The 24141-nt window shown below is 44.6% G+C and overlaps 2 protein-coding genes across 3 annotated transcripts in view; both read left to right on the plus strand.

The window, feature by feature from the left end:
* Positions 1–22799, plus strand: part of atp6v1c1b (ATPase H+ transporting V1 subunit C1b) — a 100191-nt gene extending 77392 nt beyond the window's left edge. Inside the window, exon 14 of the transcript XR_014553168.1 lies at positions 22754–22799. The gene's annotated coding sequence lies outside the window, so the exon portion shown is untranslated. The remainder of the gene's footprint in view (positions 1–22753) is intronic.
* The window catches only part of fam91a1 (family with sequence similarity 91 member A1), a 34240-nt gene that overhangs the window by 2846 nt on the left and 7253 nt on the right, over positions 1–24141 (plus strand). The window contains exons 4-18 of one of the 2 annotated variants that reach the window (XM_083646459.1): positions 1949–2006; positions 4629–4696; positions 5113–5226; positions 5505–5595; positions 6379–6441; positions 6727–6833; positions 7018–7056; positions 10030–10142; positions 10529–10638; positions 12536–12648; positions 12925–13011; positions 16218–16347; positions 18457–18605; positions 19207–19341; positions 20333–20446. In XM_083646459.1, coding sequence (XP_083502585.1) covers positions 1949–2006; positions 4629–4696; positions 5113–5226; positions 5505–5595; positions 6379–6441; positions 6727–6833; positions 7018–7056; positions 10030–10142; positions 10529–10638; positions 12536–12648; positions 12925–13011; positions 16218–16347; positions 18457–18605; positions 19207–19341; positions 20333–20446 — 1491 coding nt within the window. The remainder of the gene's footprint in view (positions 1–1948; positions 2007–4628; positions 4697–5112; positions 5227–5504; positions 5596–6378; positions 6442–6726; positions 6834–7017; positions 7057–10029; positions 10143–10528; positions 10639–12535; positions 12649–12924; positions 13012–16217; positions 16348–18456; positions 18606–19206; positions 19342–20332; positions 20447–24141) is intronic. The other variant, XM_083646460.1, reaches the window with a different exon arrangement.

The following is a 24141-nucleotide window of genomic DNA, read 5'->3' on the forward strand; positions in this document are numbered from 1 at the left end:
TTTTATTTAATGCGTGTTGCACAAATCTGATCACGGCAGTTCTTTGTACAGTATGTACATCAAACACATATATGCTCATGTTTGTGTATCTGTTGAGGAGCTATTTCCGGCGAATTTTACGACATTTATTATGGGTCATGGGGACAAATAAGACGCGGCCAACCTGCTAGCACACACTCCATATGGAGAACATTTACACTCGATACACTGCACGGGTATTCTGCTAGTGGAATAGAAAAGAACAAGGTGGAATAGGAAAGATCTGCATAATGATGTGGAATATCTGAGCATCACAACTCCCTTCATCTGTCTCAGCCATGAAAAAGAGTTTAGGGCAATTATTGTTAACAATAATTGAAGGAAGATGAAGGAAGAGCAAGGCAATAATATTGGTGATTTTAACTAGCGATTAGACTCCATCACGAAGTCATCACAACGTCATGCTGACGTCATGGTGATTATGAAGAGGGTAGTGAAGCCGTGAGTAGAATAGGAGATCCCCTGTGGAGTCTAGGCCTGGTGGTGTTGATGGACTCTGAGAACTGAGAAGGGCTTCTGGAGATCTCAGACCTGGAGGAGAATGGGGTGGAGGAGGGTTGCAGCAATCGCACTGAAATGACAGCAGACAGTGTGTATGAGAAGAGACTTCCTGATGTCATGCAGGGCAATAAACCATATTCTAGGGTATACTGGAATGAATCTACATAAAAGTATGCATTTTTACAATAGCACTACAGTATCATTGCCGTTTTATTTATTTTTAGAATATGTTCACCTTTTTCTACAAATCGATTTCACGGTTTTGAAAATATTTTAAGCAGAGCGTTAAGAGTAAACATTTTGATGAATGTGTAAGTTATTGGTATCAGTGAGTCATGCACTTCTCAGTAGGAAAAAGCAGTAGGAAAAGCAAAAAACAACAACTGTCAAATATCATTATTACACTGTCAAAAATAAATAAATTGGGCAGGTAGTTAAAAAACGATAAAAGGAGCTGTCCATCAGCACCACACAGAGATCAGAAACTAAAAGTGAGGGGTTGTCTGCAATAGGCCAATTAACTAACAATTGATTACAATTTAATTAATGGTATCAATGGAGAAATGCATTATCATACATAATAAGCCCCCCCCCCCCCAAGATCGTAATGTTTAGCAAATGATTTGGCGGCCCGCTTGCAATACCTTCACGGCCCACCGGTTGGGAATGGCCGAGCTAGTCTATCAAGCATTCTGCATTGAGTAGAAGCTCATTCTGCTGTTTCAGAGTAAAACGTAACGCTTCTCAAATGCTGACAGGACAAGCAAGCCCAGAGAAAATCTTTGCGGTTTTGTTCTGCAGTCAGTTTAGGCTTTGTCTGCATAACGGTTCACTCCCACTGATAAAGCTCAATCTATTGTTTGAGACCGGCGCAACCAGGCTCACAGAGCAGCCTGAGGTAGACTTTGACCAGCGCACAACTCCTTGACTCTCGACATTGTCAGCTATGTTAGAAAGACTGAGCTTAGCCATGTTGCACATGCAGTCTGCGTGCTGGTCGTAGCAACTCCACCTCAATTTAACTGTTCCTCATTTAGGATTCAGTACTTCTCCATTTCATTTGAACAGAATTGACTACGGTAATGTGCCCAGTGTGCTCTTTCTTACAATGCTACTCATAAACACCAACAATCGCTGTTTAGCTTTCGGCTCATGCGTGAAAATGCTTCACCCGTACACGTACGAAACAGAAAATTGACCCAGCTGTCACCGTGGACACCACATTGCTGAAGGCTATGTCATATTCCGATAATCCATTTTAAGCACTTAATGAAAATGCTGAGTAGGAATTAGCGCAGCAGTCGGATCTGCTGATCCTGTTATTAATCAGACGCAAGGGGCATAGAAGAAAAATTGGTTTCATTCTGCTCTTTTTCTTCCCCGTTTCTTTTTTTTTTTGCCCCTCCAGGATATTATGAACAGTGAGAAGAGTTACGACTCCTTGCCAAACTTCACTGCTGCTGACTGTGAGTTTTCTTTCTATTTTCCATTCGATTTCTCCATTTCCCCTATTTCATTCTCAATTTACCTTCTCTCCCACGCTGTAGAAATCACTTCATTTACTATCATCTGTGTGCCTCCCACACAAACTCTTCCCCCTTCTCCACGATCCTGTGAAGTTCTGCCAAACATTAACCTCCCGGTACAGTCAGTGTGGCACTAAGTGCTCTTTTATCTTGAAACTTCAAGATCTTTGAGGAATATTTGGCATTGTGCAACATTCATGTTGCGCGGCATGGAGATCTCTACACACTGGTTTATGAAACTCAGAACTCATATAGGCTGCCCTGGCAACCCATAATGAAATACCTATTTCAAAGTTGCTTTTGTTTTTCTTCCGTTAGTTTAAATTGCATTTATAACACAGATTCTTTGCAAGCGAAATTGGTTGTTAACGAATGAGTGTCATACTCAAAGACTTCCTTCAGTGGGTGTAGCGTATGTTTATTTAAATAATAGTTCAGATTTGATTTTTACATTTTTGATTTGTGACTGGAATCATCTTTTTTTTTGCCAGAAACAGTCTTGCCTCAGTGCTTTTGTTTTCTTAATTCTTGTTAGAAAAGCGACTGCAAATCAGTTGGACAAACAAACAAAAACATCTGTAGGAGCCACATGCAGCATCTTTTCAACCATTTCCGAACTATTTCACAACATAATCTAGGACATGAATGGACAGTGATTTGTTAAAGAAATGATTTTTAATCCCACTGCCCTAGTATTGCTAATAAATCTCAATATTTTCTGTTGATCTCAATAACCAAAGTACTCTCCAAATTATTTTCATAGACTGAAATAAATCCCATTTCATTGTCAATCAAATTCTGCATCTAAAAAAAACAAGAACTGCCCCTTTAAGATACATTATCGACGTGTTCCTGCATCACAATAATATATTGGGCTACTGCGTTCCTCAGAGATGATTGCAAAAGCTGATAGCGTTGCACCAGAGCTGATGACGCGCGCGGCGCGGCCAGCTGCAGGGTTCCATGACTTTCAGGTGGAGCGGGCCGAGGCAGCGGCCCGGGAGGGACCGAGTCCTGGCAGAGCGCGGCCTTCACGCTGCTGAGACAGAAGGCTGCCAGCAGGCTGCCAGAGCCCAGCTCTCTCCTCTCATCTCCCTGGAGGGGGCTTGGAAGTGGGTGGGGAGCAGGGCCGGCGCCAGGATGAAATGACTGAGGGGGCTGTTATAACTGCCGAGGGGGCTGATTTTTTTTTTTTTTCGTTTTTTTTTTTTTTTTTTTTTTTTTATATGTTATTTTTATATCGTAAAACATAGGTTATATACCCGCTATGCCTATTTCTGGACTTTTTAACCATAATAACCTCTGAAAAGCGCAATAACAACACAAGAAAGACTACTATTCAAAATCAAATAAAACATTTATTTCACAGCAGCAGATTAAGGCATTAATAGAGGTTCAAGAGTTCATAGGTTCAAATTGAATAAATAGGTACATCTCTGACACCTTGTGACAACCAAAGCACAGCAAATAGCGCTTCCCTGCCAATTCTGAAACAACAGAGCTATGTTTACAGGGGGTAGCCTACATCAACTTAAACTGATCAAATTTGATGAAGACTGCAGAAACAGCAGCCTAAACATGTCAGGTACAAACATTGCCTAACTGGCCTTTATAGATTACGGTAACTATTCTTTATAAAAAAAAAAAAAAAATTTTTTTTTTTTTTTTTTTTCAAGTGAGGGGGCCGAAAATTGAACTGAGGGGGCTAAGCCCCCTTAGGCCCCCTCGTGGCGCCGGGCCTGGTGGGGAGAGAGCGAGGCAGCAAATGTGTGGGTGTGTGTGTGTGTGTGTGTGTTATTGTTTGTGTGTTGTTCATAGAGAGAGGGAGAGAGAGAGACACAGACAGACAGACTGACATACCGGTACATGGGAGGATGGATGAGACAGACACTCAGACGGACATGGGAGGATTGATGAGGTGTTTGTGTGTTGTGTCTGAGGCGAGCATCTCTGACCGGTCCCTGCTTGGCTTGGCGGCGGGCCCAGCACGTTTTTTTTGCTCTGCCCCTCCATGGCCTCAGCACCAGAGGGCAGAGGAGAGGAGGGGCACCTCCCACCACGGACAGGCTGGCATTTAGGGCCAAAATCTGCTCATCTGATTCTACACACACAGTATAATGACCGCCAAACTTTTGCTATAGGTGTGACATTTTCTCATGCTAAACTTAACTCAGATATTGTATATTGACACATAATGCTAATTTCGCTGCAGGTAAACACAAACGCACACACGCACGCACGCACTCACTCACTCACTCACTCACTCTCTATCATATTATCCGCTCAGATCCCTCTTGTGTATATTGCTAGAAGGTCAGTTTGTGTGTGCGTCAGGGTTTGTATGAGAGAAGGTGTGTATGCGTGTGTGTGCAACTGCTCCCTCTGCGAAGCTGCGATGAGTCACTCTCACCACTCCTTGTGCCTAAATAACTCCCCAATGTGAGGTTGGAAATATGCTGGAAACATTTCCCCGCTGCACTGCAGCCAGATTGATTTACTATAGTGTTAATGTGCTGGGATTAAGTTGTAATCTGTCTGACTCGTTCTCCCCTCTTCCCACAGGTTTGAGGCTGCTTGGCATTGGGAGGAACCAGTACATTGACCTGATGAACCAGTGCAGGTCCTCCAAAGTGAGATATTTTACTCAAACGTTCTTTCACAAGTTGGTTATTCATTGACAACATCATAGATTAGACTGATAGATTTCTCGCTTCTACAGTATGGACACTTTGTCCATGTTCACCTCTTTAGAGCGAACGGTCGGTCATCATAGGAATGCTGTGTGAATCTTTAATCAAGTTGTATTTCCCCTTTCATTGCATGGACATTGATTGGCTAATAACATACAGTTCATAAGTACAATGACAATGGCCAAAACATGTAGCATGCTCCAGATAAAACACCATCACCAATCTTCTCTTAATACTCTTGAATTTCCTTTCCATCATCATCCTCAGTCATCATCATCATCATCCTCATCATCATTCACTTCCCACTTGATGATTCCAGCTCAGCTCACCTGCTTCCCTGTTTGTCTCCTTGTCAGAAATTCTTCCGCAGGAAATCGGCGCGCGACCTGCTGCCGGCCAAGCCAGTGGAGATCTCCGTGGAGCCGTGGTGGGTGGCCCAGACCGGCTTCATCACCGAGGACGACATCAGGGTGCGACACCTGCATTACTCTCTCTCTCTTTTCCACTATTCCTATTTTCACACCTCATTAAATAGAGGGACTTGCCAAGTTTCCACCAGATCTTCTACCTTCCAGAAGAAAAAACAATGTGAAGATTGGAAGACAAGTTACAGATCCACATACCGTAATTATAATCCCCCCGGGCCACTGCAGCACCACAGGTGTTCCGTTTGTGACCCACACACACACACCAACACCAAGCACACGTATGTGTAGCCTAATGACGTCTGTCTGCTGTGTGGTTCCAGATCTGTTCCCCATCAGAGAAGAAGTCCATTGATAAGATGATCGATTCTGGTCCCCAGTTGGCTGGATCGATGGAGTACAACGTGGTCCTCAGTGAGTTTCCCTCCCACGTCCCTTTATCTTCAACACTTTTTCCAATTTTTTTAAATATCAGAAGCCTTACTTTTTCTCCCTGGAGATTGAGAACACAGTATTTTTAGTGGTGTACCAGAGAAGACGTACTTAAAAAATTTCAAAACAAAACCAGCACAGGTTTCTGAACACGTCTCCCCTCCGCCGCCCATCACATCAAACAGCTTTCAAATTGACAGAAGTGACAACAAGACACCATGGCTGAAATGTATTCATTTTGAAGAATCTGGAATTTGCAATATGCAATAATAATGCTGCACTGCTTTCTTATTTCCACGTTTGTTCTGGTCCAAACCCGCCACTTTTGAACAGTCTCTGTGTTACAGTATCTATGTCTCACTCTAACATCCTGTTTCAACTGGAAAAACATTGAAGGAGGCAAGGCAGCACCAAAAAGGTTATTTGAGTGTGAATATGCTGATGCTGATGCCAACACTCTGCTTTAACGTCTGGTGTGAATTTCATGGCAGCAGCACTGGGACTGAGGATCTGTCCGTGCTGTTTAAATGTTAATTGGAGAAAATTCTGAGAAAAGTCGACTTGAGCAAATAGAATTAAACACGGGAGACTCAGGCCCGTTTCAATATCAAGTAGCTATTTAAATGAGATTTGGACACGGTTTGTTCAGTGTCATGTTCTCTCTGCTTGTTTTTGTTTTTGGACCACAGGTCCATGATAGATCAGCTGATGTTCATCACAGTGTGTTTGCATCATGGGATCTAAAACATTTGATTTCTCCATCAGGCTTGTATAACCGCGGCTTCATCTACCTGGATGTCCCCATATCCGATGACAGCTGCATCTCAGGTGTGTGTGTGTGTGTGTGCGTGTGTGTGTGTGTGTGTGTGCGCGCGCGTGCGTGCGTGCTCAACGGTCTTATCTAATCCACAATGTGGAAGCCATCACCGAGCAGCATTATGGGTAATAGACATCTGTTGATCTGAAACGAGGCTTAATGGTGCTATTACAAACAACATATTAAAACGGAGACATGCATGAGAAATCAATGAGACTGCATAGGGACCAAAACAAAACAGCGCTTGGCGTTGTTAGTTCAGAAGTTACATTGTTTTATGTCTGATCCGTTCCCAGTGCCACCGCTGGAAGGCTTCGTCATGAACCGAGTCCAGGGTGATTACTTTGAAACACTTCTCTACAAAATCTTTGTGTCCATTGATGAGCAGACAAATGTCTCAGAGGTAGGCTTTTTTTTCTCTGCATGCTTGCTACAGTATGCTCATTGAATATTTGTGTGTGTGTGTGTGTGTGTGTGTGTGTGTGTGTGTGTGTGTGTGTCTGCGCGTGCGCGCGTGTTTATAGATCAGCTTTTCCACCAAGTCATTTTCCTTCTCAATCTTTTTTCTCCTTCTTTCTGCCTCTCAGCTGGCGAATGTGTTGGAGATTGACTTGGGCTTAGTGAAGGTGAGTATCCACTTCCTGGAGCGTGTGAGAGCCGTGTTGTGATGTATGGTCTAAAACAGTGGTTCTCAACTAGTCTAGCCTCAGGAGCCACATTTCTGATTTGTTTTATACCACTCAAATTAAAAAGTTAAAAACATGAAATAAACAGAAAAGTACAACAAAGGTGCAACTAGGGCTAAGAACCCAATGAAATAAAAAGGCAGACTTGTCTTGATTAACAGGCCTATCTGTTTTGTAACCAAGTTACAGTGATACTGATAGTCATCAAGTTTCAATAATCTGAATTCTTTCACTAAAACAACAACTAAGACAGCAACGTTTGGGGATATTTGGAGCTATCCTACAACCCAGAGAATCAGTTATAAACACTGCAGAGAGGTTAGCAAAGTAGAGAGTACAAGCAGAAACCGTAAAATAAGGCTGATATCTGAGCGTACAAACAGGAAGTGTAGCATTTATTAGCATCTGTAACTCAAAAGTACCTCAAAGTAGAAAAACACGTAATTTAGGTTAGTTAGGGTCAAATACCAGGGTAAGCCAATCAGAGGCAGAGTAGGGCGGGCCATGCCTTCGCCATAGTAGGAAGTGCGCTGCTTCATGGTATGTCCTTCAAAGTAAAAGCACAGCATCAGATCAGTTGAGAAACCCTGGTCTAAAATGCCCTTTTTCACCAGAGCATGACAAACTGTGGAATGTGGTCAGCTCTCAGAGTTGACATTGACAAAATGGAGAAGGCAATTTTCTTGGGCTCCATTGTGGTTTGGATGGGATTTTGAAAGGAGGCGCGCTTTCGCTCTCTCTCAGCATGCGTGAAGGCACACCGTAGTTCGGCTGCTTGGAGTGGAAGTTAAATGGACCGTATTTGTTTGTGCTTAATGATTAATTGGACCCAAACATACAGATTTATCTTTGCCATCAAATCTCATCGGAAGCTTTAACAATGAAAGATTAAAGCCATATTTGTTTCTTGATCCTGTGGTAATAGTATTACACAGTCGTTCGTTCCAAAGGTGTGCCATTATTAAATTAAAACGCTGGCAGTTTGCAGGCTAAATATATCATATTGGTTTATGAGAACAATACATTGGCATTGCCGTCTTCCTCTTTTTGGCCCCGGGCTGCTCAAATGAAATTGTGTGCAAATCGGTTTTGCTGATATTGTTGGGGGAAGCTTGGCATGGTGTGTAGTAGCCTGGCCAGCAAATAGTTCTGCACACTTCTGCTGTCTCTTTTATGGATACATATACACGCTCTCTCTCACACACACATACACATACGCACACACGCATGAACACACACAAACGCGTGCTCGTACACACACACACACACACACACACACACACACACACACACACACACACACACACACACACACTATGTCAGATGGGATGCGCCATGCCCCTTGGCACTGCGCCAGACAGAGTAAGGCCATTTGAGGGTGAATTTAGTTTGACATCGTTTTCTCCCCCAGTTCCCATTCACGTTCTATCAGCCGCAGAGCCAGACACCCTTTCAGTGGCATGACCTCCAGTGTGAAGAGCTGGATCCACCTCTCCCTCTGTTGTTCTATAGCTTTCCTCCTCCTGATGAAAAGCAGCACTTGAGAGAGGTACGCTTGAAGGTAGCAGCGGCGGTGATGATTCTCCAAACCTTTTGAGATGATTGAGATGTCTGAGAGGTCTCTCTTCTTTGCCGCGGGACCTTTCCCCCCCCGTCCTGTCTTGCGCGTTAAACCGTTTCCTTTGTAACGACTACGTAATGGCCTCAGTGACTTGACGATTTTCCATTGCTCTGCTGCTTCTGATAGGGAAGGGGATGGCTAAGAGTTGACCTCTGCACACACTAGAGCTTTGAGGGGCAGAAAGCAATCAAGCCCACCGTACTTGACTGAGGTGGCTTCTTCAACCTCAATAAAAGATTGCGTGGCGAGGGAAGTTTAAGACTGAATAAATTAGCCAATGAAAAGACGGAAAGGGCGGCCAGTCACACAAGCGCTAAGTGGAAAGTGTTTAGTTAAAAAAAAGAAAAAGAAAATCAAAGGAAGTTTCAGCCATCTGGCATCTGAGTAGTGTTGAGAATGGCATCTTATCATTATATTAATACAATTAATTATATTATAATTATTATAGTTTGTTATCTCACCCCAGATCCCCCCTCCTCAACTTGCTGTAAGGTTGATGGGTTTTTTAAGGAACCCAAATTACTTGTTAGAAGGTATTTTTTCCCTCTCTTTTTTTCGCAGTGACATTGCATTTGCACACTTGTGTGCGTGACTAGTTAAATGAAAATTCACCCTGAAACACTTCAGCACTTACGCTAAACTGGAAACGCTTTGCTCTCAAGCTCTCAAGCTGCCTCCATGTGATAAGCGATCTTCTCTCCTCTCACCGCGAGGCATGCGCAGAGAAAGGTCGCAGAAAGTTTAAAAAATTTGAACTTTGAGCGCAGCACAAGGTGGAAAATATGAGGGGTGCGCGATGCCAAGGCTAGCGCTGTGGCATAGTTGGGAGGCACCGCTCTCCCATAGGAAAACAATGGCACAGCGGCGCAGAGCGGTTTTACTGTGGATCATGTGTGGGGGGCTTTACTGTTAAGGGCAGTTTATAGTACAGCGATTTATGATGGTCGGTCGCCACCGACCATGATCATATTCTATCATCGATATCGATGTCCATTGGGCATCGACATGATATTCTATCATCGATCTCTATTGGACATCGATGATAGTCGGTGGCAACGATCAGTGGTCTGACCACCATCATAAATTGCTGTACTATAAACTGCCTTTGCTGCCATTATTCTATAGCTAATGATGATCATTATTCTATAGCTAATGATGATGATCATTATTCTATAGCTAATGATGATGGTCATTATTCTATAGATAATGACGTCAAACTCGGAGACCATTTCACTGCACTGTGGGATCGAAGGACGTGGCGGTTTGACTGTGTTTCTGCTCTGTCCCATCAGAATGCAGTTTCCATGTACTGTCGCCTGGGCTTCGCCTTAAAGAAGGGCCAAGTGTTCAGCTCAGAGCAGCTCCACCCCACCTGGAAGAGCGCCCCCTCTGTCAACAGACTCAAGTATGTGCTGGTCATCCATGCAGCCATTTAATATCTATCTCTTATCGCATCTTTCCATCTGTCTGTCATTATCATGTAGCCGCTTATGCCTCAAGTTATGCCTCAAAAAGTTAATGTGAAGCCCTGGTCTTATGTAGACGAATTACATTCAAATGTGCGGCTTCATTATCCATTCATCCATCTGATATATATCCATCTAGTCAAGTCTTTGCCATATCTGTTTTTACAACTCATTATTAGTCTGGAAATTCTCTGAATCTTCAAGGAAGCTACAATTATACAACTATAAAATGAACTCAACTTGCACATGGTTTAAGAGTGCCTGAGTCGCGGTGTCTGTACTCTTTCTGTGGTTAGTAAGTCTGGGTGTGTTTGCTGTTTGCCAGGAGCACCATGGACCCCCAGAAGATGCTGCTGTCCTGGGAGCAGGGCAGTCCCGTCATGGAGGGAGGCTCCTCAGCTACCGACACAGACACCACCAGCCTTGAGGACCAAGGTCTGGCTATGCACGCACGCACACACGCACGCACGCACACACGCACGCACGCACTCATGCACACACACACACACACATACACACACACACACACACTCGTGCGCGCACACACACACGCACAGTATGGTGTATGTGCACACACTACCTTCTGATTGTTACTTCAAACATTCTGAAACAACAGTGCTAATTAGTCCCTAAGAAAGGTGAATCACAGGTCTGAAAGCTATTTTCACATTAATAGCATTTTGTTCTCATTTTAACTTTATAATGCCCGTCGGTGCTGTTATGAATAGTGGAGATACTCAAACTTAGAAACTGGATATTCTCAAAGTGGTGATTTTAAACATTGTGTGTTGTTAACCGAAAAGGATGTGTCCACTCAGTTCTTTGGGTTTCCACTCTATAGCCCTTCCTTGGCTCAGGCAGCCTCACACAGGCCCCACGATTGGGCCCCAGGGGGTCACCCCAGGGCATGCTGGGATTTATTTTCAAATGCAAAAGTACAGTATATATAACGTACATCCCCCGAAATTGTTTAAAAAGTGTCAGTGAACCGAAAAGCAAAACCAGCTGTCTGACTCATAAAGTGCTAGCGAGCTAACTTTGGGCTTAACTCTGGCTTTTCAGTCTCACAAAGGTGCTCACGTATAACCGGGATAGATCACCATGGTAACCTCTACTTCACAGCCAGCCAATCAGCACTACAGTATGGAAAGATGCAGTCACCATTCCTCCAGGATCCTGATAGGAGCAGACATTTCATTCAAAGAGACATTTAATTCAAATGAAAGTGACAAGTAATAAAGAGAAGTGTACGGGGGGAAGTATTTAATCAGCAGGGCGACTGTCTTTACAGACTGGTAAAGCACTTTGTTTTCTGTGATGATTTATTATCTCAGTCAGAGACAGTTATAATGTTTATTAGGCTACATTAGATACAGTCAATGTCTGTAGCATTCCCAGGCCATTGACGCACTCTGGCTATGAAAGAGGGCTTCGAGCAAAATGAATGAATAAATATGAGCAATACAGAAACACAACAGTGAGAAGTAATAGTGTTGCAAAATGCAAATGGTGTTAATGTGTAAATTCTTATCACTGCCCGTCATGTAGACGTGTTCACATAGACATGTTCATTCTTCTCATTGAAACAACATTGTGTTATCATATTCTGGCTTTGAAAAGATTTCATATTCACAAAGCCTGTGTTGAAGGAGGAGGACCGCACACAGACTTTTTCTTTCTCAATTATCGTCTTTAATTCAACACATTGGGTTGACTGAAACGTTTCGACCACAGTCTCCTTCAGACAAGAATGATGAGTGGCAACATACATTTAAACATTCTCAAGACTATACAACTATACAACTGTGGTGCGGGTACAGTGTTGCAAAAATGAAAAAACTCCAGGTGGCATATAATGATGCATTTAGGATTTTACTCAGGCATCCAAGATGGACAAGTGCTAGCCATATGTTTGTAAGCAGTAATGTCCCCACTTTCCATGCTGTTCTGAGAAAGTTTATTTACAGTTTTATGCGTCGACTTAGCCAATCTAAGAATGGAGTTATTATGGCCCTAGCGGTGCCTGCACAAAGTGACACAAAATTTATGTCACACTTCTGGAAGCACTGGAATTATAGCTGCCTGTATGTGTTTTAAACCTATTTGTTGTGTGGTTTTATTTTATTTTATATTCTCTTATTGTACTGTTTGTGTTTTTGTACGTATTTTATATGGACCGGAGTCTGGAATAAAGTTTATATATATATATACAGCACATCCTATAGGATAATCACAACATTACATCAACATTACTAATATCTGTCCAAATGGTACTTCACTTCACAGAATCATTGTTGTTATTATACGTATTTTTCCCCCCGTCTCTCGGCAGCAGACACAGCCAGCGTCAGCAGCCTGAGCATCCCGGCTGCGCCCACCAAGAGGATCGCCTTCCTCTTCGACTCCACCCTCACCGCTTTCCTCATGATGGGCAACCTGTCTCCGGTCAGTGAAGGGGATTAGAACGCACACACACACACACACACACGCACACGCACACGCACACAGGCGTGCAACGCAACCCAACACGACACAAAAACGCAACACAACACAAAAGCGTTCAATGTTGACAGCATAATAGAAACAGGACGACTTTAAGATACAAGTCAAATGAATGCACAGCCAGTCGTCTTGGTACAGTAGCATCGTCACTGGACATTGACTGTAGATCCCACAGCTTGTGTCTAACTAGGTTCTTCTGCTCTTCTGTCTTCCTACCAGAACCTGAAGAGCCATGCGGTGACCATGTTTGAGGTGGGTAAGCTGTCTGACGAGACTTTGGACAGCTTCCTGGCTGAGTTGGAAAAGGTGAGACCATGAAAATAAAGATTAATTTAACGTGTTCCCTTTGTGAGGTCTCAGTCTGAGTCAAGTCAAGTCAAGTCAAGTCAACTTTATTTATATAGCACATTTACAAGCAGTAGCAGCTGAACCAAAGTGCTTCACAGGCAAGGAGCAAATGAGGAGCACAAATATAAGACAGGTAAAGTGCAGAAATACTAAGTAAAAAATGCAGCACAATACAGGATATGATAGAGATTAAAAGGAGAGAAGAGAGAAGATAAAAGGAATAAGAACAATAAAACAAATAAAACAATAAAAGCCGGGACTTGACGATGGTTAGGTGGAGGGGAAGGCCAGGGAGAACAGGTGGGCTTTGAGAAGGGATTTAAAAACCTCCAGGCTCTGGGCAGACCTTACGTGGAGGGGGAGGCTGTTCCACAGCTTGGGGGCAGCTGCCGCGAAGGCTCTGTCTCCCCTAGTTTTTAGCCTAGTCTTGGGGATCACAAGGAGCGACAGATCCGCTGACCGAAGGGATCTAGAGGGGGTGTGGCAGTGCAAGAGCTCAGAGAGGTAGGGAGGGGCAAGTCCATTAAGGGCTTTAAAAACAGTCAACGATAGTTTAAAATCGATGCGGAAGCGGACAGGCAGCCAATGGAGTGAGGAAAGGACAGGGCTAATAAAGTTCACGCTTCTTGGTCCTAGTGAGGAGGCGCGCAGCTGCATTTTGGACCAGCTGTAGGCGGCGGAGCAGGGACTGGTCGATCCCCACATAAAGTGCATTGCAATAATCTAAGCGAGTCATAACGAAGGCATGGATCACCCTCTCCAGGTCTTTCTGGGAGAGGTAGGCCTTGGTCTTGGCCAGGAGTCTGAGATGGTAAAAGCTGCTTTTAAAGGACGGCTTTACCGTGGGGAATATGAATATATATTAAATCTCACGCCCCTAAGGTTTTAGAATCCGTTGAAATTTTTGAAATTGGAGCTTCACTGCCTGACCTATCAGGCATCTCTCACATATTTTAGGGAAGCCGGATGACGCGTTACGCGTCATCCAGCCTCCCTCCCCGTTGCGGAACTCGAGCGCCTATGAACTACAAGTCTTGTGAGCCATGGTCCCGCCTCTAGAGGTCCTCCACGCCCCTTCAGAGCTCTCGACAAAAAGCAAAAGGCAGCCATCTTGTTCACCCGCATAGCATACTGTAGCTAGGTTAGCTTTCCATAGCTCCTTGTCATGAGACCATATCTCTGGAACGGAAGCACCAAAAGACACGGGACTGGCGGCATTGGAAAGCTCGTCAAATTTTACATCTAGTAGTAGGTGAGTTGAAGTAACGAAATCAACGCTGAGCAATGTACCCATTTTTACACATTTTTACAGAAAATAGTTACAACATCAGATGCGCGTAACTCCTACGAAAATGCCTTAAAATGCATGAATTTTTTTTTATGAAGACATCTCCCGACATATATACATCGGTTTAAATTTGGTGCAATTTGGTGCAATTTTATTTTCGATTTATTTTCGATTTTTTCTTGTTCTCTTGTTTTATTGTCGAAGCCTTCTTCTTCTTTGAGTTTTATGGCGGTTGGCAAACATATATGTGCATTACCGCCACCTACTGGAGTTTGATATCAGCCAATTGCCTGAGGGGTGGGCATGGAAACGAAGGCCACGCGAGCCCAGTGCATTGTGGGAAATGTAGTATTTCGGGTCCCCGCACCCGCCCCTCCCCTCCACCACCCCCCCCCCCCCCTCCACACAGAGTGGATTTCTGGTGATATCTCTGGCGGGAAACAACCAATTTCAAAAATTTCAACGGATTCGAAAACCTTAGGGGCGTGAGATTTAATATATATTCATATTCCCCACGGTAAAGCCGGCCTTTAACCACGGAGCTCACTTGTTTTTCAAATTTAAAAGTACTGTCAAAAATTACTCTGAGATTTCTGACAGATGTGCAGAGGTTTGAGCCCAAGGGGCCCAGGGCATCGACAAGGGGGGCCGGAGGGACAGTATTAAAGACAATAACCTCAGTTTTGGTCTCATTAAGAGTTAGGAAGTTGTCGCTCATCCAACGCTTTATTTCAGCCAGTCAGTCGAGCAGAGGCTGTAGTGTGGTGTTGCCTTGATTAGGTTTTAGGGGGAGGTAGACCTGCACGTCGTCGGTGAAGCAGTGGAAGGAGACGTTAAAATTAGCCAGTATCTGACCTAGGGGCAGCATGTATAAAAGGAAGAGTGCAGGACCCATAATCGATCCTTGAGGCACCCCACAAGTGAGGGGGGCCACGGAGGAGGAAAAGTCTCCAAGCTGGACTAAAAAAGTCTGGTTAGTTAGGTAGGACCTAAACCAGTCGAGGGCGATGCCCCTGATGCCAACATAGTGCTCGAGTCGGGCTAGTAAAATTGCATGATCTACCGTGTCAAACGCGGCCGTCTGAGCCTCGATGGAAGCCAGCATTTGCAATGAAGCATTAAGGGATGCTAGCTCGATGTAGCAAAGGGCTATACACATACAGTAGACAAAGCATTAAGGGATGCTAGCTCGATGTAGCAAAGGGCTATACACATACAGTAGACAAAGCATTAAGGGATGCTAGCTCGATGTAGCAAAGGGCTATACACATACAGTAGACAAAGCATTAAGGGATGCTAGCTCGATGTAGCAAAGGGCTATACACATACAGTAGGCAAAGCATTAAGGGATGCTAGCTCGATGTAGCAAAGGGCTGTACACATACAGTAGGCAAACCTTAGTGCTGGCAACACGTTTGACCATGTGTGGGAAGAAAACGTGATGTTTATACTAGGGATGGGCATTTCAATAAAAAAAATACTAGTCGATATTCACTGGGAACTATTCAATGAATATTTAAAGATCATCGCTGGTATTATTATTTTTTGCTCTAACTGTTTAACTTTGATTTAATCTCTGAGGTAAGAGAACTCCAATAAGCCCTCTGGGGTTTCCATCGCTTACCTGCTCAATGTTTGCATTTACTTGTATCTGTCCATCTGTTGTTTTTGCTGTGTGCAAAAAACAAACAAACAAGGGAAATATACCTGACAAGATAATAGTCAAATAAACAATTTTTTAAAATAATTTAATGACTCTTCAAATATTCGAGAATCATGACCCATCCCTAGTTTATACATGCTCACATGGAATCAGTACATGCGTGTTACACAGACTGCTTCATATCAGGCTCCTTCCTGGTCCCCTGTGCCCCAGGTGGAGAGCACAGCAGAGGGCGAGGCCCAGCGCTACTTCGACCACGCTCTGACCCTGAAGAACACCATCCTCTTCCTGCGCTACAACAAGGAACTCACTCAGGACCAGGGGCCCGATATACCTAACATAGGTAAAGACACAGTGACCTGTCACACTCCCTCTCATACCCAGTATAGGTCACATCACACCAGACCTAAGTCGCTTTGGACAAAAGGATCTGCTAAATGGCTTTGCCATGGAACTGCAAATACAGTATTTTTCTTGTTACTGGAAATGCTTTGTTTTTCTATATGCCAATTAGTAAAATCGCAAGTACCAGTCATCCCAAACTGTGACCCAAATTTGCAGAAGCTGAATCACTGCCATTGGCTCATCAGACAGTCCAGTATGACTGCAGTGTTTTGTGTGGTGAAGTAGACCGGGTTGGTCTGGGATGTCATGTCTCTCTTCCCCAGCTGAACAACGACCACTTACTGTAGGCCTAGCACTTGAATTAACCCTTTATAGTCTTAGTAGGTCGATGAGAATGGAATTGGATTTTCATTTGAAAGTTCATGAACCCGGTGAAAGCTCCTCTGGGGTTACCAAAGAGGAAGGTGTTCTTCCACTTGTGGTGTTGTGGGAGACAGATTGCACCATCTCTTTACTGCTGTCACTCTCAGCTGTCTTTCTGCCTTATATTGTCTAAAAGTCTGGACGGTTTCTGTTGAATATGGTGGTGGCACACACTGACTGAATCCATAATAAAGCTGCCTTTTTTGACTCGTGTCCCCACAGGGGGAGCGGCAGAGTGTAACTCTTCCAAGCACAAGAAAGCAAATCTCCTTGTTTGAGTTGGCTGGGTGCCTCTGCTCTGATTGCCTACCTCTCAATCCTCCTCCCCTGCTCTCCTAGGCTTCTTCTGGATGGTCTGCACTGTGAGATCCTGTTGGCTCAAACTAAGCCCCTACTAATACTCATACTAATACTAGGGCTGGGTATTGGCAAGGACCTCGCGATACGATGCGTATCACGATGCATGGGTCAAGTTACGATAGTATCACGATACACATTGGGATACGATACATATTGAGATATATTGCAATGCTATACATCATTTACTGACAATTTTAAAATAGAGCTAAAGATACAACTCGCTGTGTACCACCCAATTAGTGTAATAATGTGTACCGGTACATTACTTTATATTGATAACTTAGGCCATGTTCACATTACAGGCAAATGTGATTTGCTGATAAAGTCATTAATCATCATTATCTTGATTGGTTTCCCAAATCTGATTTGGGAGTGTGTCCGCACTGCCACAAATCTGATTCTCAAGTCGGATCTGTGTGTCCAGACCTAAACAGCCTATCTGCATGGGTTGTTATGGTAATGACGTGGGCGTCAGTAAATGCGTACGTTGGTGATGTGGTTTTCCTGCGCAGAAGCATTTGATGACGAGTTGCGAGTGACGTTCAAATTAGATTTGGTGGATCTGCGCGTCAGTCGAAAGCAGATTGGAAACTACCTCCATATGTGGTTTGGGACAAATGACACAAATCAGACTTGGAGCGTCCAGACTCATAAAACCAATCTGGATAAAGTCATTAATAGGTCACTAAAGTTCACAAATCAGATTTGGCCTCCTAGTCTGAACATGGCCTTAGTGGACAAGTTGAGTCAAAACTATTGAGTGTTGAGTGTGTTAGCTCAAATTATTCATCATAAACAAATCATCATCACCACCACCCACTCTAGACTGAGACAATTAAAACAGCAATCAGGCTGCATAACCTTTGTCTTGTAAATTATTGTTATTCTCTAGGTTGTAGAATCGGTGTAAAACATTGCTGCTTAAACCTCTTTCACAAAATTTTCATATCAGTGCATTGCCATATATCTATCATTGATATATATATATACAGTATCTGTCATATCTGTAGGTACAGTAGTAAGTCCAGAGGCAGTAGGTGATTATTAGATCTAAGAATGCCGATCCTAGTCGATGCTTGTGTTCTTGTGGAGATGGAGACTGAACACTATTCTCAAGTTGTCTTGGAGAAAACAATCTTCTCAAGATTCTCTGTTCAATGTTACTTCAAGCACGTCATGGAGGACACAAGAAGGCATGTTCAGAAGGACCCAATCACTCTCACTTGGCTCCCAGTCTACTCCACATACCAAATTCCTCTGTGTGTGTGTGTGTGTGTGTGTGTCTCTCTCTCTCTCTCCGCTCTGTCGTTCTTTCCCCATCTAGGTTTCCCCTTGGACATGCTGCGCTGTGAGAGTCTGCTGGGTCTGGACCAGGCCACCTGCAGCCGCGTCCTCAACAAGAACTACAAGCTGCTGGTCTCCATGGCGCCGCTCAGCAACGAGATCAGGCCCATCAGCAGCTGCACGCCTCAGGTACTGGAGCCTGGAGGAGGATGCTCTGTGGCAGGCTGGGAAGGTGGATCAAGTGACGTGTGTGTTAGGGATGTAGAGAGATCTGTTTAGTGGGTGTGTGTGTGTTTGTTGTGTGTGTATGCTCTTGTGTGTGCAGTGTGAACAGCCAGGGGGGTGTGACTGTGTGCTGTGTGAACACTCACCCTGCAAATCCCCCTAACAACAAAGCACTACAGAGAGAGAGAGAAAGACTCACAAGCAATTCCAGCACCTGGCCACGCTCCAGCTTTCTGCCTGAGACAGAAAGAGAGAGAGAGTTGTGCCATTCAGGCTGCTGTTTATTCTCACACTGCTGGGACTCAGTGAAATGGGAATCAACAAATTGTTTTCTTTGCGCTTTTATCCCTTTTATTCAAATCTCTAACAGCACTTTCAATTCATACTCTCACACAGAGAATGCAGGTTCCTAATCCTGTGAAATGACACAAAGCAACATTTTGCTTTTTGCTTGATTTTAAATTCTGTGTCTGTGAGAAATGAGTGCACTTACGTTCGTTGTGTGTGTGTGTGTGTGTGAGAAATGAGTGCACTTACTTCGTTGTGTGTGTGTTTGTCCCCGCAGCACATTGGCCCGGCCATCCCTGAGGTGAGCTCCATCTGGTTCAAGCTGTACCTTTACCAAGTGACCGGCCAAGGCCCGCCGTCTCTGTTGCTCTCCAAGGGCTCCAGGCTCCGCAAACTGCCAGACATATTCCAGGTTAGTCCAAACTACCAGGCATGTTCCAGGTTAGTCCAAACTACCAGGCATCTTCCAGGTTAGTCCAAACTACCAGGCATGTTCCAGGTTAGTCCAAACTACCAGGCATGTTCCAGGTTAGTCCAAACTACTGGACGGTTAATTCAAACTACCAGACATGCACCGATCAGCCACAACATTAAAACGACTGACAGGCGGAGGCATCGCAGCCCTGCTTCAAGCAGGGCTTTGAAATTGGGGTAGAAATGAGCTGGAGCGTGCATGCTTTATCCAGGGGCCTGGAAAAGACAGGCTGGAGCCTTGAAGCAAGTGGCTGGAGCCAGGGGCCTCCCCTGGGTCCTGCAGGCCGATTAAGGGGCTTGAAATTGGGCTAGAGGTGAGCTGGAGGGGTGGTGGGGTGTATTATTATGATTGGTAGTATGAAAAGTATGAATAAATAAAGGTCTGAAAGGTTGGTATGGTGTTCACTTCCTTTCTTTGCCTCTCCCCTTGCAGCAAAAAAATACAACACTCTTTACAGTACTAATAACTTACAGTAAGCAGTGGGGTCTGCAGCAGAGCAGACTGCAAAACTGTGTATAACTGTATATATAACTGCCATATTGCATATGGTGGCAAATATTGCGATATTCGGCAAATATCGCGATATTCGATATTATCGGAAATCGGCCCAAGCCTAATCCCTCATCTACATCATTATTCCTCACTTCCTAGAATTATCCAAATTCTAATATTACAGTAGCAAATACTAGCAGGATTATTATTTATTATGTGTGTAAACTTAATTTGATAAATCCCAGAATCTTCACATCGTAGTGAAAAGTGATACTAGATAGATTGGTCAATCATGAGCTGCTGGAGCAAAACTACTTGTGTTCCCACATACAGTCCATGATGCTATTTACCATCGTACTGCATGCCTGATGCTTACAGCTAAGGCAGTTGTGTCGGCTGTGGAAACATCCTGTGTTGAACCCGTGTTCTGTTTCAGGTGTATGACAGGTTGCTGATCACTTCCTGGGGTCACGACCCCGGAGTCGTCCCTACGTCCAACGTGCTCACCATGCTCAATGATGCCCTCACACACTCTGCGGTGCTGATCCAGGTGAGCACGCATGTACACACACACACACACGCACACGCACACGCACACACACACATGCGCACACACACACACACACACACACTTAGGATCATATGTACACACAGAGAGACAGAAGTACACATATACTGTACACTTGTACACACACACAGTCATCCAGCAACAGCATCTATACTAGCACCATGCCCACCTCCAGCTTAATAATAATAACTTTTGGTGTGTTTCTGTCACACTCTTTTTACTGTACTTGTGAGGACCTTCATTCACTAACACTCATCCCTTAACCTTCATTCTTTCCATCACACAGCTAACCTGATCCTGAACCTAACTCTAACCTTAACCTGATCCTGAACCTAACTCTAACCTTAACCTGATCCTGAACCTAACTCTAACCTTAACCTGATCCTGAACCTAACTCTAACCTTAACCTTATCCTGAACCTAACTCTAACCTTAACCTGATCCTGAACCTAACGCTTAGTTCACACAGAGAACCTACGCCTTGCCTTGCCTCAACCCACGCCTACGCCTGCAGACCTTGAGCTGGGCGTGAACCTATTACACGCTTTTGCGATCACACCGCACGCCTATTCCACGTTCACCTGAGCCGAGTCACAAGCGCCTCTCCTCTCTCCCGATTGTATTTTTTCATGTGTGGTCCCGAATTATCATAGGTAAAATAAATCGGATATATTTAATGTTCTATTGATGCTGGATATGTATAACCAGGTCTGACTATAGTCGGACATTTTAGAGAGGTGATCTTGCAAGAATATGTGCTGGCACAACAACATTGTCCATCTTGCTTCTTCGGTCGCTATTCTCTCTCATGAAGATTTGTTTGCAGACAGGGAGAAAGCCCCACGTGATAGCCACCCGTCAATCTCTCTCTCTCTCTCTCTCTCTCTCTGCTCAACACTGTTGTAGTAACTCCATTTTATTTTGAAATTCAGTTGACTTTGCCATTTCCCACGCATATTGTCGCGTTTTTCTTTCATGGCTTGACAGAAGAAGCCTGCCTGCACGCGCCTTGTCGGCTTGAAAATAGAACTCACGCCTAAACGATAAAATCGGCAAGGCACAGGCAAGGTGTGGGTACACGCAGGGGTGTGAACCCAGCCAGGTTCACACCGGTGACCCAAGCCTTGCCTAAACAGGGATTTTCACGAGGTATAGTCACTGCCAGAGATGGGAAAAGTGCACACATTCTTTACTTAAGTATCAGTACAGTTACTTGTCTAAATAAAGACTCTGGTAAAAGTAGAAGTACTGATTCAACTTGTTTAATCAAGTAAAAGTAACAAATTACAGGCTGTGAAATGTAATAAAGTATCAAAGTAAAAAGTATTTATCCCGGCCGTTTCTGTGCAAAGCTGAACCTCACGTCATATTCAGATAAACAGAATTTCTGGGGTGAGGACTCTGGAGACAATGAACCGAGCACACACGGACACGCTCCAATTAACGCTCTCCAAGTAGGCTAGTTAGGATTGGCTACAGGTGGTGTATGCTGCTGATGGTATATAATCTCTGGTCCTGGATTTGTTTGAAACAGTCACTGAAGAACTAAATCTAGCAAATGAGCAAATGAAGAAAAATAAACTGACTCCCTTCAAGCATCAAGTCAGTTTTGGTGGAGCACAAACTCCTTCATCACTTGTGTTAGTGGTAGGGAGTGCACTTGGTTCAGGCGATGTGTGCCCAGTGCTTGGCGGATCCGGATCCGACACACGTGGGCCAGACTGCGAGGACATCTCTTGGCATCCAGAAAGACCCTGAGAGCCTCAGGATCCGCCCTCTCCTCCAGCTCTTCCTGTTCTGTGGTCACCAGGACTGGGTCGGCGCCGTCGTCCAGCAGCAACTGAACGAAGGCCGTGTTGCAACTGTTATGAAGCACCACCTGCAGCAGGAGAGAAGATACGTCACGGGTCAGAATGCCAGCGGCCTGGAGCAGCAGGCGGAAGCAGCCCAGGTGGTTGTGTTTAGCACTGATGTAGAGAGGAGACCTCCAGCGGTGATCAGTGTCTATGTCAACAGAAACAGCAGCATGGAACCTGATGAGTTCCTGTAGTATCTCCAGCCTTCCATCCTCGGCAGCCCAGTAGACCGGGGTGTACGAGTTGTGTCTGCTTCCGTTAGGGTCGGCCCCGGCTTCCAGGAGGATCCGGACACAGTCCAGGTGACCTTGGTCCACGGCCCAGTAGAGAGGCGTCACGTTATAATGATCAGCTAGGTCTACCTGTGCTCCCTGTGTGATCAGGTAGTGCACACAGGCAGCATGATCCCGCCAGGCTGCGTACCCCAGAGGTAGCCTAGGTAAACCCAGCCCCCACGTGACCTGCTCTCTCAGTTCCCAGTCACTAGCCTAGTGACTGAGAGCAGGTCTGAGAGCAGGTCACGTGGGGGATGGGTTTACCCAGGCTACCCCAGAGGGGTCCACCCCCGATAAAAAAGCTGCTCATCGTTTTCCCCTGCAGTCGCGCGCACTAGAGTTTAGGACACAACGACCACACGGACGGTAGCCAGCTAGTTTTGTCTGTTTGATGTTGTTCACTGTCAACATGAAAGCCAGATGATTGCCATTTCTGGCAGCAGTGGAGTTTGAGGATCCCTCTGGGAGGAGAAAAGGTAGGAGTGAAAAGACGAGCAGCGCGCTTTTCCTCCAAATGTTCAACCATTAGTGCTCCTCCAAAAACAACAGACGCCACCAACAGTAAACGCCAGGTGCGCTCCTTGAAAGAGGAGCACGTTTAGTTACATAGAGAATGCACCTTACATAGAGAATGAATCCTTACATAGAGAATGAATTGCAGAAAGACGCTGGCAGCTCAAATGAACGCGTTGTGTGTGAACGCCGCCTTAGGCAATTTTATGTACCACAGGCTCTGAAATGTACAAAAGTAAAAACCATTTCTCTGTTCTGTTCTATGTACCACGGAACTAAAAGGACTTTGTCCTAGGGGACATGAATGCATGATTGGCTGCAAAGACGTGAGAAGACATGTATAAACAAGCAAGACGTGAGAAGACACTGGGCAATATGACTGAATGTCGGTTGGACATTATGACATCATAACATGACATCATAACATTATTACATGATGACATAACATGATGACTGATGACATCAGTCACTTATGACATCACAATTGCTCAAGTGACATCACTGCACTCACTGATGACATCACTCACTGATGACATGACTATGCTCGACATCACTGATGACATCATCTGTGACCTCATCCGTGATTTATTTGTGACATCGGCCACGCCTTATTTAGACTCCGTGTCTTGTTTTGGATGTGCGATGAGAGAGACACAGACATCGTTTTTGTCTGTTGTGCAGTATAACTAAAGTAACTTGCCTGTTTTGAAAATGTAAGGAGTACAAAGTACAGATATTTCTGTGAAAATGTAGGGAGTAAAAGTAAAAAGTTGTCAGAAAAATCAATACTCAGTTAAAGTACAGATACCTGAAAATCCTACTTAAGTACAGTAACAAAGTATTTGTACGTAGTTACTTCCCATCCCTGGTCACTGCAGAAGTGCAGATAGCCATCACCATTATCACAATCAGAGGACAGGAGGGACACACACACACCCACCCAACCACCCACCCACCCACACCCCCCCCCCCCCCCCCCCCCCCCACACACACACACACACACACACACCCCACACACACACACACACACACAC

This window comes from Poromitra crassiceps, assembly GCF_964638095.1.
Source record: "Poromitra crassiceps genome assembly, chromosome: 11".
NCBI classification, from domain to species: domain Eukaryota; kingdom Metazoa; phylum Chordata; class Actinopteri; order Beryciformes; family Melamphaidae; genus Poromitra; species Poromitra crassiceps.